The 16744-nt window shown below is 45.3% G+C and overlaps 1 protein-coding gene across 4 annotated transcripts in view; it reads right to left on the bottom strand.

The window, feature by feature from the left end:
* The window catches only part of TCTN1 (tectonic family member 1), a 66550-nt gene extending 54907 nt beyond the window's left edge, over positions 1 to 11643 (bottom strand). For 3 of the 4 annotated variants that reach the window (XM_088449209.1, XM_088449208.1, XM_088449211.1), the window contains exons 1-3: positions 11158 to 11643; positions 6999 to 7119; positions 3724 to 3851 (exon numbers count right to left, since the gene is read on the bottom strand). In XM_088449209.1, coding sequence (XP_088305335.1) covers positions 3724 to 3851; positions 6999 to 7119; positions 11158 to 11560 — 652 coding nt within the window. In that variant the 5' untranslated portion in view covers positions 11561 to 11643. The remainder of the gene's footprint in view (positions 1 to 3723; positions 3852 to 6998; positions 7120 to 11157) is intronic. The other variant, XM_088449212.1, reaches the window with a different exon arrangement.
* Between the last annotated feature and the right edge of the window lie 5101 nt (positions 11644 to 16744).

Here is a 16744-nt window from a genome sequence, read left to right as displayed (position 1 = left end):
GACCATCGTGAAAGCGCATCGTTCATCTTTCAAACGTGTCATATTTTCCTTCAGATATGAACGATTATTTAAATCGTTATCGTTCAGATCTGAAGACAAATCTGACCGTGTGTATGCACCATAAGAGTGTACATTTTTTTCTGCTTCTAAGTATTAATGACTAACTACCCCATATATTATTGCCATATTTTTAAAATGTTTCAGCTTTATTTTTGTGTGTGCTGCATTTAAACTTCTAAAAATTAACATGAAATGTAACATGAGTCACATGGAATGACCCATATACACACATATCCTCCGGTGTTGTCTACAGCTTCAAACCTCCTCTGTGTCTCTCCAGCCTCATGATACCTTGTGTTTCTTTTATCTATGTCCCCCTCTCCGCCTTTCTCTCTCTTATCCCTCATCTTTCTTATCTCTCTCCCCCTCCCTTATATCTCCCCTACCTGGGTCTGTGGGTTGGCCATGGGGGTGTATTGACGTTCAGGGGGCAAGGTCTTGCACCAGTTCTAAGCGCTGACAGATGTCTTCCACTACCTTCCCATCTCTGCCTTCCTACTACCCTCTCTTTCATCTCTGTCCCTCTCCCCTTCTCTTTAATTCATGTTTCTCTCCCCACCACACTCTCTCTTTCATCTGTTTCCACCATCTCTCCTCTCTTGGGGGGGATCAGAGGGTTGACGATTAACCCCCGGGATGCTGGCTCCCTCACCACATAAAGGTCCCTGGTGGTCTAGTGGAGCACAGGGTATTGTGTGCCTGCTTCCACAGTCAGCACCTCTGGTCTGTCCCCAGAGACCGGAGGTAGGACTGCTAATACGCTCTTACCTGTCCCTGTACGTCCGGCCACAGTCCTGAATGTCCCGCGGGGACCAGCTAGCACAGACTCTGGGGTCCCGCCGAGATCCCCAGATTGGTACTGGCATTGCGGCGGATTACAGAGCAGACATGTTGCAGAGTATTACAATCAACACTAGTGCAAATAATACTTGTTTACAGTGAGCTTAAGAATTTAAATACTAGAAACAGTCTTCATATTCTGCTGGCTTACTGAGTTTTTATGGAACATATAAATGCATGAAACACGTAGAAGCATGATACATGTCATACAAATTAATATTGTGAGAAATTAGACATTGCCTTGAGGGGACTTGGCAAATAATATGTAAGGTCAGCAAAGGTGAAGTCACAGAAATAAAAAAGTAATAACATCCTCTAATATTTTAGTCTTTTGTTTTGGACACTTACCTTTCCTGAATTAATGGAACATGCTCACATGAAGTCATCCTACTACGTGCGATAATATGCTTATCACACACAAAAGGAGATTAACCAAATACATTGTTTAGAACAGAGGATCTCAAACTCAGTCCTCAAGACCCCGCACACTACACATTTTCCATGTCACCCAGCAGGTGCACAGGTGTACTCATTACTCGCTGACACATTTTAAAAAGATCCAGTGGAGCTAATTATTTCACTTGTGATTCTGTGAGGAGACCTGGAAAACATGCACTGTTTGGGGTCCTGGGAACTGAGTTTGAGAGTCTGTGGTTTAGAAATAGGGTTTCAAATACGAAAATGGTTTCAAGTTTGAATATTTTGATTGCCCGATACCAGAAAATGGTTGGATCACCATAGGTGTGGGCATAGCCAATGGTCAAAATTAAGAGGATTATTTTCTACACATGACTCAATATATTAGGTTTATAAAATATTGAAAGCTTTGTATAAGAAAAAAAACAGATGATGATGATAATAATGGGCTATTCTTAAGTTAAAATATCTGCTGTAGATATAAAAAAAATAATGCACCTTTCAAGTATCATTAAAAATAAATACATAAAAATGACTTAGAGATAATGCAGCTGTAATATATATCACTGTGTAATGGCATTTCAAATAGGTTTTCTACCATAACACAATCTACCTACATACCTTCTGTATTTTTCAGCAAGGTGCTAACACTTTGGGCAGGGTAGTTTCTTTTCATTATCCTTGGATATGACAGATTAGCTCAGTGGATACAAGTTGTACATGTAATCAGTGTCGGAGCACTGGAGCATAAACGGCCCACTGGGGGAATGCAGTAGTAGGGGCCAATGCTTAAAGGGTGTGATCATGCATTAGAGGGGGTGTGGCCAGCCACCATAGTTTCTTGACTAATCGTTAGGCAAATATTGGTGTAGTATCTATAGTATAAAACCAAGAAACGATGTATTTCAGCGATCCTACTCTACAACGTAACTGACCCACAATAACAGTGTACAATTCAGTGCACAGTCTGGAACATGACACCTAGAGGAGGGGATGGGGCCCAACTGGGATTTTCCCTGTACCCCATGTGGGCCAGTCCGACCCTGCATGTAATACTTTAATATTTGGAGTTAAAGGCTAGATAGAGATGCAACTCTATGGAAGGTAAATAATTGACCAGAAAAAACCTTAGTCCTGGAGCGTCAAAGGGTCCATATAACAATCTAGTAACAATCTAGAGCTCACACTTGTGGTGTACGATTAATTTAGTCCATGTAGACTTTACAGCATTGGCAAAGCGAGAAATCTGAAGTGTACGTATGCCACGTAAATGGTGCATCTAAATGAAACTCCTATAATATTTTAATGAGATGCATAATCAGAATCCAGATATATTCATCCTTGGAGGGATTGCAACAAGTGACCATTCCAACTCTAGCTGGTGTATACAGATTTGTCGAATCTGACACTTATGCCGACTTCCGACAGGAGAGGCGGGACAGGGGAAGGATGTGCGGGCTGACATAGACTGAGTATAGGGTGTGCTTGTGTAATTGTGAACATGTCAAATGCAGGTGCTTGGTGCAAATACACCCTGATAACGATGTCAGTTGCCAGCACCGGCTGATTGTTCCTGACTGACTGATGTATTATTAGTTTATTCGTACGTTATACCTGCTACTGTATTCTAGAGGGGTTTTTTTTTGCAGTTTATTTGAACCGAATAGTAAATGTGTATTTCAGCATCAAAACAAACGTTTACAAATGGAGTGTTAGCGTGTCTGAGGTACACCAGAGGCATTTCTAATGGAGCAGACCTGCACAGGACTCTTGTGATTTCTGCTCCTTGGCCTATGCCTGCAAATGTAGATATAAATGTATTGCAACTTGGCTGCTTGTGAACAAATGTATTGAAACTAATTTTAAGTTGAAAAATATAAACAAAACAAAAAATAAATCAAATATTCCAACTGAAAGCCAACCCCAGTTACTCGTACAGGCGATACTCGCACACTATTACATTACAATAAGGTGCAGCTAGACAGCAATATCTATTGCATGCTTGTCATCTCAGAGTCTTCACGCGGATGTGTTGGATTTGGCCTTGTGCCTTATTGATGACAGACCAGTTCTTGTACTGGAAATCCGCCAATACACATCTCTCACCAGGATTAGGGGATATCTTTCGGATCTATCCAACACATTGACAAATGTAAGTAGTGTTATTTTAAGCAGGTATAGATCTCTCAGCCATAGGACGTGATTTTCCATATGAACAGACCATTAGACAGAACACAGAATGCCAGAGAGTTCTGGATAGTAATAAAGTAATTAAATAAAACTGTGGTGAATATGGGAAGGATGAGCACTGACACCTCACTTTACCACTGACGTGTTACAATAAAGGGTCCAACATTTTCTATTTCTTTTTGTCTTTTATGGTTGATGGTATTAGTAGGTACTCACAGTTTGTTGCTTGAATGCAGAATATATTTGGATTGACTACTTCCACTGTTTCCGTTATTCTTTGAGGAACATTTGAAGCGTTGATTGAATAGAGAGTGGCTTCCTGTGTACACAACTGGCTGTCACCGCTGTAAAACAATAATAAAAAATAAAACAAATTGTGTATATCTGATAAAACATGCTATGTGCCACAATCAATACTTCTATTTTGGAGTGCGTAGGTCATTGCATCATCCAATCTGCTGTGTACAACAGCAGACGGGACGATGTGATAAATGACCGTTAACAACAGATCGGGCATACACATTATACAAGGTATACGATATATCATTCTGATCGATCGATATATCATATAGTGTGTACCCAGTGTATGTACATCCTGCTATCACATATGTCCTACCTTCATCATTAACCACCTCATGACTGGATGGTTTTTGCCTTTCATGACCAGACCAATGTTCATTTGTTGGATATGTGGGAATAACCATTTTATTGCTTAGCCCACATGAATACATAATAAAATGTTGATGTTTGTTTTGTTTTTATGCAAGACCGGTAAGGACTTCCTTTTTGATAACATATGGTGAAAACGTTTTTAATACATGAATATTGCACAGAGAAAAATTGCCAAAATGAGGAACAGAATTCTGTTTTATGATTCTTCCCTAAGTTATTGTTTCTCCAAATATTTATCCCAAAATCAAAAAAGCTCATTCTTATGGAGTACAGGAATATTATATGTGCTGTTTAAACAAGCTCTAACATTGTCATCATGTTCATGGCCAAAAGGTATTAATTTAAGGTTAACATTATTATACTTGTTTCTCAGAACAGTGATACACAGAATGGTAGTTGCTCAAATCAATTTATAGGCCCACACAGGTGCATGTAAGAGAGGGGATAATCTAGACAAGAAAAAACCATTCCCCAGTACACTGCAAATCAGCCAGCAATAGAAATTCACATTCTGCATAGTAATAGAAATGCAGAGATCTCAGTTACATGCAGTGGCTGGTAGATGTATGTAACGGAGATCTCACCATTTTTATTGGTATGTAGGATGTAAATCTCTTTTGCTGCCCGATTGCAGTGTGCTTGGGGATTTTGCTTGTTTTTTCTCATACCTGTACTTTAAAAGTACAGGTTGAGTCTCCCATATCCAAATATTCCGAAATACGGAATATTCCGAATTACGGCATAATTTTGGCATGACTGAGATAATAAAACCTTTGATTTTTGATGGTTCAATGTACACAAACTTTGTCTAAGGCACAAATTATTAAAAATATGGTATAAAATTACCTTCAGGCTGTGTGTATAGGGTGTAAATGAAACATAAATTTATTTCATGTATGTACACAAACTTTGCTTGAGCCACAAAATTATTGAAAATATTGTATAAAATGAGCTGCAGGCTATGTGTATAAGGTGCATATAACACATATATGCATTCTGTGTGTATATTGGGGTCCCATTCCCAAGATATTTCATTATGATATGCAATTATTCCAAAATACGGAATATTCCGTTATCCAAAATACCCCTGGTCCCAAGCATTTTGGATATGGGAGACTCAACCTGTACAAGGATAACAGTGCCATCTTGTGGATTGGAACTGTAAATCTATCTTCTTTTTTTAAACTACTTAATGCATGTATTTGAATGAGTTGATAAATAGTGTTTAGAAAAGTCTTAAAAGTTGAAATTGTGAAAAAAAGTTAATCAGTTTGTATCAGAAAATCTACAACCTTACAAACTTTAATATGTGTTCATTCACAAAATGTTTCACTAATCTAGCATTGCATGACCACCTGCGGCAAAGACCTGTATGCCCCAGAACAGGGAGGCACCTGATGCACTGACTTAAAATGATACCTTGGTTGGAAATGGATGGCCACTTGCTTGTTCAGGTAGCAGACAGACTTTTATAAAACAATTTACAGTTACGTCCTGTATATACTCAGATGCTTAAGACTGCACCGATATAACTAAACAGCTTACTGTTCATAAATGGAAGTAACCCTATTGCCTGTAAGTTATAGCACCGGGGCCTATCCATTAGCAGATGTATTTCTGAGTGATGAAAGACAAAAGATATCCCTTGAAAATACCGGTGGCTGTGCTGAATGATATCTGTCATGTACATGATAGATTTTGGCAAACAACGAACGATGTCGCATGACATAATTCAGGGAGTGGATTTTTTTCTCTGCACCGCTCTGTAGCTGCTGATAATATCTTTCGTTGTTTGTAGTTTACCGCATATAAACTGCACGATATTGCTAATATCGTACAGCTATATGCGATAATTGACCAACATGTTGGAGAGATGATAGATGCGATATATCAGCTGCGGGAGTGCACATCTGTCATCGTTCAGGGCCTATCCATTAGCAGATATAATGAACGATATATCGTTCATTTTATCTGCTACTGGAAAGGCCCCTTTTTTCGGAGATGCATGCAAGTCTGTTTTGCAGAAGGATCTTTTCACACTGTGCATACGCCCGATTTAAGCATAGGCAACTTTCCGGGTTTCATGTGACAGGGGCAATGCCATTACGTAAGTAGGTAAATGGATGCAAGCAGGAAGCCACATACTGAGTCAGATAGAGGAAAGAGCAGGTTCCTCAATAACACAGAATTGTTGTGTCAACTTCCCTCCATATAAAAGACATTTCATACACTCATCTTAATCTGATCAATGGCGATTGCACTCACCAACAAACCACTTCACTATTATTGTGAGTAAATCAAAAACCTATGCACAGCTTGCAGTACTCACTGCAGTCCCTAATCTGATTACATGCATTTTGCTGCATTTTCTCTCCTGTAATCAGCTACATTTTTACCATATGAGCATCATGGTTCCTGAAAGTAGCCATTAAGTATCATATGAGGCTAAAACTACCATCTCTGGCCTGTTACATCTATCAGCAATTGTGATTTTCATGACCGTTTTCTATGTACAATGATACTGCCACCATCAGCAACAGCAGTGGTTCTCAAACTCGGTCCTCGGGACCCCACACAGGTCATGTTTTCCAGGTCATCAGCAGGAGCACAGGAGCACTCATTACTCACTGACACATTTTAAAAGATCCGCATATGGAGCGAATTATCTCACTTGTGATTCTGTGAGGCGGCCTGGAAAACATGCACTGTGTGGGGTCCTGAGGACAGAGTTTGAGAACCTGTGAGCTATAGGGAACAAAACAAGAAATTAGATCATCACTTTATTTATTAGGAGTTCATCACAGAAATAGAAATCTTACATTACAACGGGAATGGAGCATCCTGAGAAGACACTGACATCAGAAGCACTGCAGTCAGGATCACAGCAGCAGTTAACATCACACTGGGCCACCAGCAAGTCACATACACACAGGCTGGTAACTAAGGATAACAAAGCACAATTACGTTCACAGTTGACACAATTACCAGGAAAACATTTCTACCAAAAGGAATATTTTTATATTTTGCGCTTACACCGAAGTGACACAGATAATACAGTATATTGACATTTTGTATTAACCAATTCCCATGAATTAAGGTCAAGGAACACATATATTATTGTTTTCAATTAATATTATTTATTAAAAAGTTATGATACACACACATGTGCATTAAAGATAAACGAGATACAAATTGAAGGCAGGCATGTCTAGAACGTCAGTACAATACAAAAGGAAGGAAATTCAGTGATTCCTACATTTCTAAGGCTTATAGTAAATAAAGGCTAGGGAGAGCATATAGAGGGGAATCAGGAAGAAGAGGGTGAGGAAGGTGGCTATAAAGTAACAAGGAAGGTGTCACGGTCCTACGGGACGACCCTCCAGATACGCCAATCTGAGAATCGCCACCCGTGACTTTTACAGGTTACCTCAGCACGTGTGGTTAACTAAATGTTGCGATTGTGATATTTATCAAGCTCCGGAACCTAAAATTTTATTTTTATGGACCTCTTGGGCAGAAGCATTGCATTTTCTGAAGTCCTCGTGACTGATTCTGTATTGTTGTTACATTTGTTACACTCTGATCAAGTGGGCAGCACGCCTGTGAAACACACATCAAGTGTTTCTTGGGAATTGCTATTTTGCCAAATAGCAGCTAATTCCACTTTGCTTTCTTACTGACTATGATTACAATTTAAATGAATGCCATACTATTGCTGCTCCTGGATAAATGTGTTTAATAAAGTAGACACTGGGCCTGATTCAGAGCCGGACGCTCTGACCAGAGCGCTCGCTCTGAATCAGGGCCCTTCTCCATGAAAATGGAGCGGCCTCCTGGCCGCTCGTATAGCTGTGGGTGACCACCCACAGCATATGCGATCGGCCAAAAAGATGGTCGTGATGGTCTTGACCATCGCGACCATCGGACTTGCGACGGACACCCTGCGGTAGGGTCTCCCTGCCACAAGCCCTGGAGTGATTTTGGCTCTATCAGAGCCAAAATCACTCCCACTGACATCACTAGTGATGTCAGTGGGGCCGGCTTCAGACGGTAGGCGTTCCCATGGGAACGCCTCCGTCTGGCAGGCACGCCCACCAAAGGGGGCGTGCTATCAATCAACATCGACAGCACGCCCCCTTTGGTGCGAGACCCGGAGCGATGGGAAGCCCGTCGCTCCCCGGGTCTCACGCATGCGCACGACGGAGCTCCCTCCGTCGTGCGCATGCGCAGTGGGGAACATCGACCCGCTTGCGAGCGGGTCTGAATGACCCCCACTGTCTGCTAAGAAGGACTCCTGTTTACTGGGAGCATCCCAACTTTCCTTAAACCAAAAGTCTGATCTCACTAAGAAGCCTATGTATCAAGCTGATTTTTACATAAAATTATGCAGAAACTGCAGTTTCTGCATAATTTTATGTACCGATCCTATGTAGTAATAGCACAATGCAGGTGATTTCACAGAAATGTCCAGTAAAGTGCTAATTAGCACTTCAGATCTCAGGCCCTGATTCAGAGCTGGACGCTCTGACAGAGCACTCGCTCTGAATCAGTGCCGTCCTTCCTGATTTTAGAGCGGCCTCCTGGCCGCTCGCATAGCTGTGGGTGACCATCCACAGCTATAGCGAGCGGCCAAAAAGATGGTCGCGGTGGTCAAGACCATCGGGCTTGCAACGAGACCCTTGTGGTAGGGTCTCGTCTGCCGCAAGCCCTGGAGTGCTTTGGCTCTATCAGAGCCAAAAGCACTCCCACTGACATCACTTGTGATGTCAGTGGGGCCGTCCCCAGACGGTAGGCGTTCCCATGGGAACGCCTCCGTATGGCCAGCCACACCCCCGGCACGCCCACCAAAGGGGGCGTGCTGTCACTCACCATCGACAGCACGCCCCCTTTGCAGCGAGACCCATAGCGACGGCTTGCCCGTCGCTATCCGGGTCTCGCGCATGCGCACGACGGAGCCGGGTCCGTCGTGCGCATGCGTACTGACCCAACATCGACCCGCCTGCCAGCGCTCGCGAGCAGGGCCCTCAGTCTCCATTATTATCAATGGGGACTACAATCTGACCCCTATGAACTATACTCCAAAAAGCGAAGCTTTTCAGAGTTTAGCACCAGTAGTTTATACCATCTTCAGATGGTGTAAACTTCTGTTTGTCTTCAGGAGAAAGAGAGGTCTTTCGATCTCTCCCACGCAGCCCCTGACCAGCCCAAGAAGCGAACACTGTGCGCATGCGCAGAGTCAGTTTCCCCCGGGGAAGGTTTTCACTTCTGTGAAAGACTTTTCCTAAATACCAGGGATATAACTCACGGGGACAGCGGTTACCGCAACCGCTGTCCCTGCGAGTTCTCGGTAGTAGATAGCCGGGATATCTTTTATTAAAATGTAAAATATTCCCGGTGATTTGGACCGTTAATAATCGCCAGAACGCGATTAATACATAGACCCCTCAAAGAGGAGAATATCACAAACAGGTGAGTTACCAACTTACATTGTACACTATATAGATTTTCTTAGTCTCTGTACACCTGTGCCACAAGAGAAATTGCCCCTATCAAAACTTGTGAAAACCAATGACAATTGGGACTAAAGACATGACAGAGTCTATTCCAGGGCTCCCTGCTGCAACAGCAAAGACTGTATGGAAGAATGTGGCCTCCAAGAGGAGCAGAAATATATGCAAAGTGCATGGATGGTCCTCAAGGGCTGTGTTTGGGTCTACCCCTCAGAACCTTGGTGCATTACCAATGAGGAAACATCTATGGACCTCTTTTTGGACATGAACTCAGAGGCAATGTGTCTATGAACAGTCTTCAGTAATGCCACGTATCCACTTGCCGATTAAAATGAGCAATTGAATGATAACAATATAGTTATTGTTCAATCGCTCATTAATCGTGCAAGAATCGGCCATGAAAATGTTGAAAACGACCAGCGATACGCGCTACCGCTGGTCGTTTTCGACATCAATCATCGCCTGAACATGCTGGCTAATCTGCAGATAACGACATATTGGCCATGTTCAGGGATGAGGGAGGGTGTCTGCACTGAATGACATATCGTCCAGTGTAGGCACTGCAGGGGAAGAGGAACGACTGTACGATTACAATGTTGTAATCGTATGTCGTTCCACTATCTGCTAGTGGATACGCACCTTAACACTCAGAATTTTGTGGACTATTTCCTGCCGTCCATACTTATGGGCAATCCAGGTGGTGTTAAGAACACTTTGTAGCTAGCCAGGAATCGCTTCATACGTAAAAGTAAGGAAGACTGTCACAGACCAAATTTATAGCCTGCCAAGAGACTATTCTATCAGTGACAGTCCTGAAAAAGAAGAGGACTTTTATTATTAGCCTTTATTTATATGGCACCACAAGTGTTCTGCAGCGCCTTACAGAGTACATAAACTAATAAGTGAACAAGAAACAAGTAACTTACAGTACAGTACACTGCAGGACAAGGACATTGTTTATATACATTGCTGCAATAGTGATTAAAACACTCACAATAAGCAGCAGGGAGTTAGCAGTCACGTGTTATTAGGGGGTCCTTGTGGGGAGTGGGGAGTAGAAGAAAGTGTAAGTGGTTGTTGCTAGATCCAAGTTGAAGGAAGGACCTCTGACGTCACAATCACGTGACCCTGTGGCACGCCAGCTGCAGTGGAACTTCACATCCCAGTATTCCCTGTCAGTTTTGCTGTTAGGGCATGCTGAGATTTGTAGTTCTGCAGAAGCAGGCATGCCAGCCTGTGATAGTGTGTAGCCAGCATAACTTCTCCATCAGACGGTGCACTCACAAGGGCCTGTAAATCCAAGCACTTAACCATAAAACCGGTTGCAAGTAAGGATAAGATATAACAAAAAGAGCATTCAGGTTTGCCCGTTCGTAAATTAATCTTTTTGACTTCAATGGCAACAGGAAAGCGCAGGAAAATCCCTGCTGACATTTACACACATAACTGCCCCCTATCTATGTCTCACCCTCAACAATGACTGGAGACCCGGGCTTACCACTGGTTACAAAGGCAGTGACAGACCGGGACTTTGGGTGCTCAGATGAGCTGGGGTCTCCCAGGAGAATTGGAGGCTGGGTAATCGTAGCCTCTCCCGGTGCCTCCGAATGAGGGTCCGTATGGGCCGGTCCGGGGGTCACTGACAGGGTAACGGTGTGGGGGGGCTGGCCTGTATCCTGCTCAGGGTGACTTGCTGTACCCACACCGGTCTCGGTCACCAGCAGCTCCGAGAGATCGGTCACGTTATCCGTCCATAAGGTGCCGTGCTCGGTGTCAGGGCTGTCGGTTCCGGGAGGATCTGCTGCGGCTGCTCCGCTTGTTTCACTCCCGCAGAGGATCACCAGCACCATGCAGCACTGTAACGGGGACATGGCGGCCGCCTGCTGCGTTGCTATAAACAATGAAGCTACCACTGCCTGGGCTCCAGGAACTACGCCACCTCGCTGATGACGACAGTCCGGGAAGGCTAAAGGAATAACAGTGAGGGATGATATATGTCTGCAGTGGTTATGCAGAGGTACGTCCATTTTGCCGGAGATTACTAATAGATGCATATATTACTGTGCCTTGCGGCTAATCTTCGGTTTTGTGGATAAACTAGGTTTAGTATTCAGTTAGTTTAAGTAGCTGTCAATTGTGGGAGGTAATAAATAACTAATGAAAGCTCCAGTAAGTTAAAATGCATGCCAATTGTATTTGACGCCAAATTAAACTTTGTATATTTAAAAAAAATATATATATCAACCCTATGAGTTTATCTTACACATACTTAATGTAAGGCTAATATACTTTGGCAGTTAAGTGATTACTTTAAAATAACAACTGTTTTATATGCATAATTATCTATTTTTCCGGAGTGCTGGAAGACCCCTGGATTTTGGAAAGCTCTCCCAGACTCCCGAGAGAGTAACCCAGCCTCCTGGACATCACTCACTTCCGCAGTAAAATGTGTGGTCCATGGCTTGATGACGCAATTTACAATGAATTGTATCATTGTGGCCCCATCCCTGCTGCACTTCCAATCTAGACGCATCCAACATTATCTCCCTGAGGGTATGTATGTTTATATGCCACAAAAAAAGCAGTCTATAAAAATGTTTATTTTTAATGGGAAAGACTCTATTACCAGTGATGGCTCCAGGGGTGGGGCTGCAGTGCAGTCCAAAATTAAAATAAAGGAGCCACACCAACTGCCAGTGAGTCCCAGCCATCTATGTTTGGCAGCATTTGACATGGCAGTTGGTGTGGGCACCTTATTTGAATTTTGGACTATGCTGCAGCCCCACCTCTGGAGCCGCCACTGCCGGTCACTCTCATATTCCCTAAATATATGCACATAAGCTGCAGCCTGCCCAAGTACAATCTACCATTTCCTGTGAGCCCTCAGTACGTGAATTTGTAATGGCAGTGGCTTTCCATTGGAGGTGCTTTCTTCTAAAAACTCATCGACAGACAGTCCCACTCCCAATGGTAGATGTTGTTTCCTCCTGGGACTGCCAGTCTGCATTAGTATTAGGGAAACCACTCCCGTGCTATTATGGCAGTCCTACCCGGGTTCTAGGGGCTGCAGCCAATTCCGCTTGCGCCTTTCAAACCATCACCTATCCTGTTGTTTGGGTCCTGTCCCTTGTATGAGGAGTTTTCCGTGAGCTCGTGGAGGCTGATTGTATCTACACAGGTGAAGCACTCTGCTCTATGGAGCATTCAGTCATCGGCTCCTAGCCTGCCAGCACCGCCAGCTCCACGCTCCCGCTGACGAGCGGTCAGAGCGCTACCTCCTCCTTTGCAGCCTCTCCTTGGGGACACTTGAGAGACTTACTGGTAACTATCCTGCATACACACAAGCCATACTCCCGCTATTAGCAGTAGAGTCACCATCTCCCCATATCACCTGTACATTGCTATTTGCATGGTGATCTTTTGTCCGTGTCCATTTAGTGGCTCCCGGCAGCAGTTGCCTCAATATTGCTGGTTCCATATTATTGGGACAAACACGCTCATTACTAATATACTGCCTATTGCTGCATAATTCAGGATCATTTTTCAAACTTTGTTTCCATCTGGAACAGACTCATAATTATATCAGCAGCTTGGTTACATTAGTGTCCATCTAGGACGGTCTGAACATTGCACAGAATATTACTCATTTAATACTTATGTTGATATTGTAATTTTTTTACTTTACTTTCTGGTATTTATTCATTGTCATTAAACCTTTTGTTATATTTCTAATTTGAATTGTTCCTTTCACAAACAAGCGTTCCTACACACCTTCGTTTTGTCTTCCAAATTAACTGAAGCAGATTCGGATTCCTTACAGGTTGGGTTCGAAATGTTGAATGTTGATGATGACCTTTTGATTACATCCCATTCCTTAGACCCCCCCACTAGCTTTAATTTGCAGATGATGGACTAATAACAGTACCTAGAATCTCCCTTAATTAATTTGGGGGTCAAGCTTTTAGCTTTGTGACTCCGACTCTCTGTAACTCGCTTGCTCACACCGTTCGAGAGGCCTCCATACTAGAGAGCCCATTTATCATTAACTAATTGTGGGGACAGCCGCAAAGTTTAAATATCCCCCAGATGGGGACATGGAGGGTTGGAGGATGCGATGCTGTCATATTTACAAAGCTTGGCCCATGCAGCCAGTGCAATGTAAAGAAGGCGTTGAGCTGCTGTAACCTGTGGGCTACACATCATAAAACTAGCCAATAGATAGTTCTGGAGAAACCCTCCCCAGCAATGCGCAGGAGACCCAGCACAACGCAGTCAATTCACTCCCAGCACATCGCAAGGACGGGCTCCTTTCGCAGCCCCTGTCCCTGCGGATGCTCTTTAATACATCCAGGAGGTATGATCACATACTGCAATGCAATCATGGGTGCTAATCGTGTCCAGATCACATTGACTATGCGATTATTGATAAATGGGCACCAAGAAACCTCAAAAAACAGACTCAAAATGTAACGGCATTTCATACAACGCAAATACTAAGCTCTCTTTCTACTTCAGGGTCCATAGGGTATCCACAGGATACCTTGGGGTATAGGTGTGACGTCAGTCGCAGGGCACCAAAGAGTTAAGCTTTCAGCCTCCCAGGATGCACTAGGTCCCCCTCCTATACCCCGCCCCCGGGCCAAGGCACCTCAGTTTAGTTTGGTGCCCGGCCGGTGTCGGGTGCACCTGTCGGACTGGGGGCTAGAAGAGCCCCTGAAGCTTTCTTCAGTGCAGCTGTGGCTGCACATCTGGATGTACAGCATGGACAGTCAGTCCTGACGTCCATGCTGTCTTCCCTACACCCCCGCCGGTACCAGAACGCCGGTACCGATCCGGGGATGCTGGTGAGCATCTGGGGTCACAGCTAGCGGTGACCCCAGATGTTCCGGACCATGGCCGGATCCAAGGGGGACAAAGGTAAGCAGCGGGGTCCCGCAGTGGGTCCCCGCTGGTCACATGAACCTAAGTCCCCAGGCAGGGGGCTCCCTGGGGACTGGCTGCAGCGTGGAGCCAGGTACTGAACCTGCGCTTTCCACTACCCCCTGGGACAGCGGACCGCAGCAGAGCGGTAGCGCTGCGGCGTCCCAGGGGTTAAATGCATGCCAGGGGAGCGCGCCTTCCCTGTCTCACAGCCGGCGCCTCCCCCGCTGCACACAGCCCTCTCTGCACTGTGCTGACTGGCCCTGTGTCAGCGCTCCTCCCCCAGGCCAGCTTCTCTCTGCTCCTCGGCGGCCATCTTCTCTGCAACGCATGGTGAACGCTGCTGGAAGTCTTGAAGGAAGCATCATGGTCTGGGTCCCCCCGCATACCTCTCCTCCGCTGTGGCTCAGGTCTGTGTATGCAGCGCTGTGTCCTACCAGGCCCTGTGTCTGTGTAGTTGAGTGATCAGCGCTGTTAGTGCAGGAATTGTTATTTCTCTGCATTGTATGTGACAGTGCTAGCGCTGCCTGTAACTTTTCTTCTCTAAACTGTCAGCTTTATTACTGTCCCTGTTCTTTCTGCTAAAGCCCTTGCGGTGCGGTGCTGCAGGGTGGTCTCTCGCCTATTTAATACTTAATTGGTGAGAGAGGTCACATACGTGGTGCCATCATGTCTGAAAGTGATTTTCCCCTCCGGCTACAGTGTACCACGTGCAAAGTACCGTTAGCGGAGGGGGAGGGTAGCGCGGAGGGCCTTTGCCGGCAGTGTTTGTCCATGGCGCGGCCTATTACGGTTACAGCACCGGTAGAGGAGCCGCCCTGGGCTTGTTTCGCTCAGGCGTTAACAGCTTTAGTGGGCCAGTTAGCTCCGCAGCCCGCGTTTACTCCGATGCGTTTGTCCCAGCAGTCTGTGGTGTCGTCACCCATGCAGGGGTTCCCACGACAATTGGTGGTACCCCACAGTCTCCCTATTTCCCCGCTCCCGGGTTCTCAGGAGCCAGCGTGGGTTAACTCCCTGACGAGTTCTGTACAGCACTTATCGGATGTGTTGCAAGGGGAGTCTGTGATGCGGCCTCATAAAAGGCCGGTGGCGTCTCTGTCCGCTCCTTATGAGGATGACGAAGGGACGTCTGATGATGGGGAGATTATGGATCCTTACGATCAGGAACCTCTCCATACTAAGGACGCTGATGCTAAGTCCAAAGTATATATTCCTGGACTTATTCGGGCGGTCCGCACAGCCTGGTGATTGAGGACGAAGTTCTCCCAGCGGCTAAATCTAAGTATGCCTTTTTCAAAGATGTGAAGGGCGATGCCACAGTCTTTCCTCTTTCGGGTCAGTTGGTGGACCATTTAGAGGAGGCGTGGAAACAACCTGGCAAAAGATACCAGCCGCAGAGACACCTGGCGGTGGCTTATCCGTTCGCGGATAATTATTTTGCTAAGTGGGAATCCCCTCCACAGGTGGATTCTCACGTGACCCGTCTTGTCCGTAGTGCCACATTGCCGATGCCATCCATGTCCTCCCTTAAGGATGCTACGGACCGCAAGGTAGAAATCTGCCTGAAGTCCACTTATTCCCTTGCAGGGGGGGGCAGCACGGCCGGCTATGGCCATTTGCTGGGTTGCCAGAGCGATGGAGCGCTGGGCGGATTCATTAGAGGCTTCTTTTGAATCCGACTGTCCGGCTGAACAGGCGGAGTTGATTGGCAATCTCCGTGATTCGGCCACCTACATCAACGAGGCGGCTCTAGACATTAGTACTCTGGTGTCTAGAATTTCTTCAGCAGCGGTAGCTGCTCGTCGCACCTTGTGGCTGCGATCCTGGAAGGCGGACGCAGATTCCAAGAAAGGTCTGGAAGCGTTGCTGTTTACCGGAGAAGTTCTCTTCGGTCCGGATCTGGATAAGATTGTGGCCACGCTGGCGGCAGCCAAATCTGCTTGTCTTCCGTCGGCCGCTGCTCCTTCTGGTTCTGGACCATCGTCCTTTTGGTCATCTAGGGCCCAGGGCAGGCCCAAACCACAGTCGTTTCCTCGACAGGCTGGCCCTAAGAAATCGGTCAAGCCCCGGAAACAGGCATGGAGTACCAGACGTCCGGCCCCCAAGCCAGATGACAAGTCTGTGGCCTGACGGTC

This window comes from Taudactylus pleione, unplaced genomic scaffold (assembly GCF_031769625.1).
Source record: "Taudactylus pleione unplaced genomic scaffold, aTauple2 ptg000479l, whole genome shotgun sequence".
Classification (NCBI taxonomy): domain Eukaryota; kingdom Metazoa; phylum Chordata; class Amphibia; order Anura; family Myobatrachidae; genus Taudactylus; species Taudactylus pleione.
The sequence above is the reverse complement of the archived record's forward strand: the minus strand, read 5'-3'. Positions and strand labels throughout refer to the sequence as shown.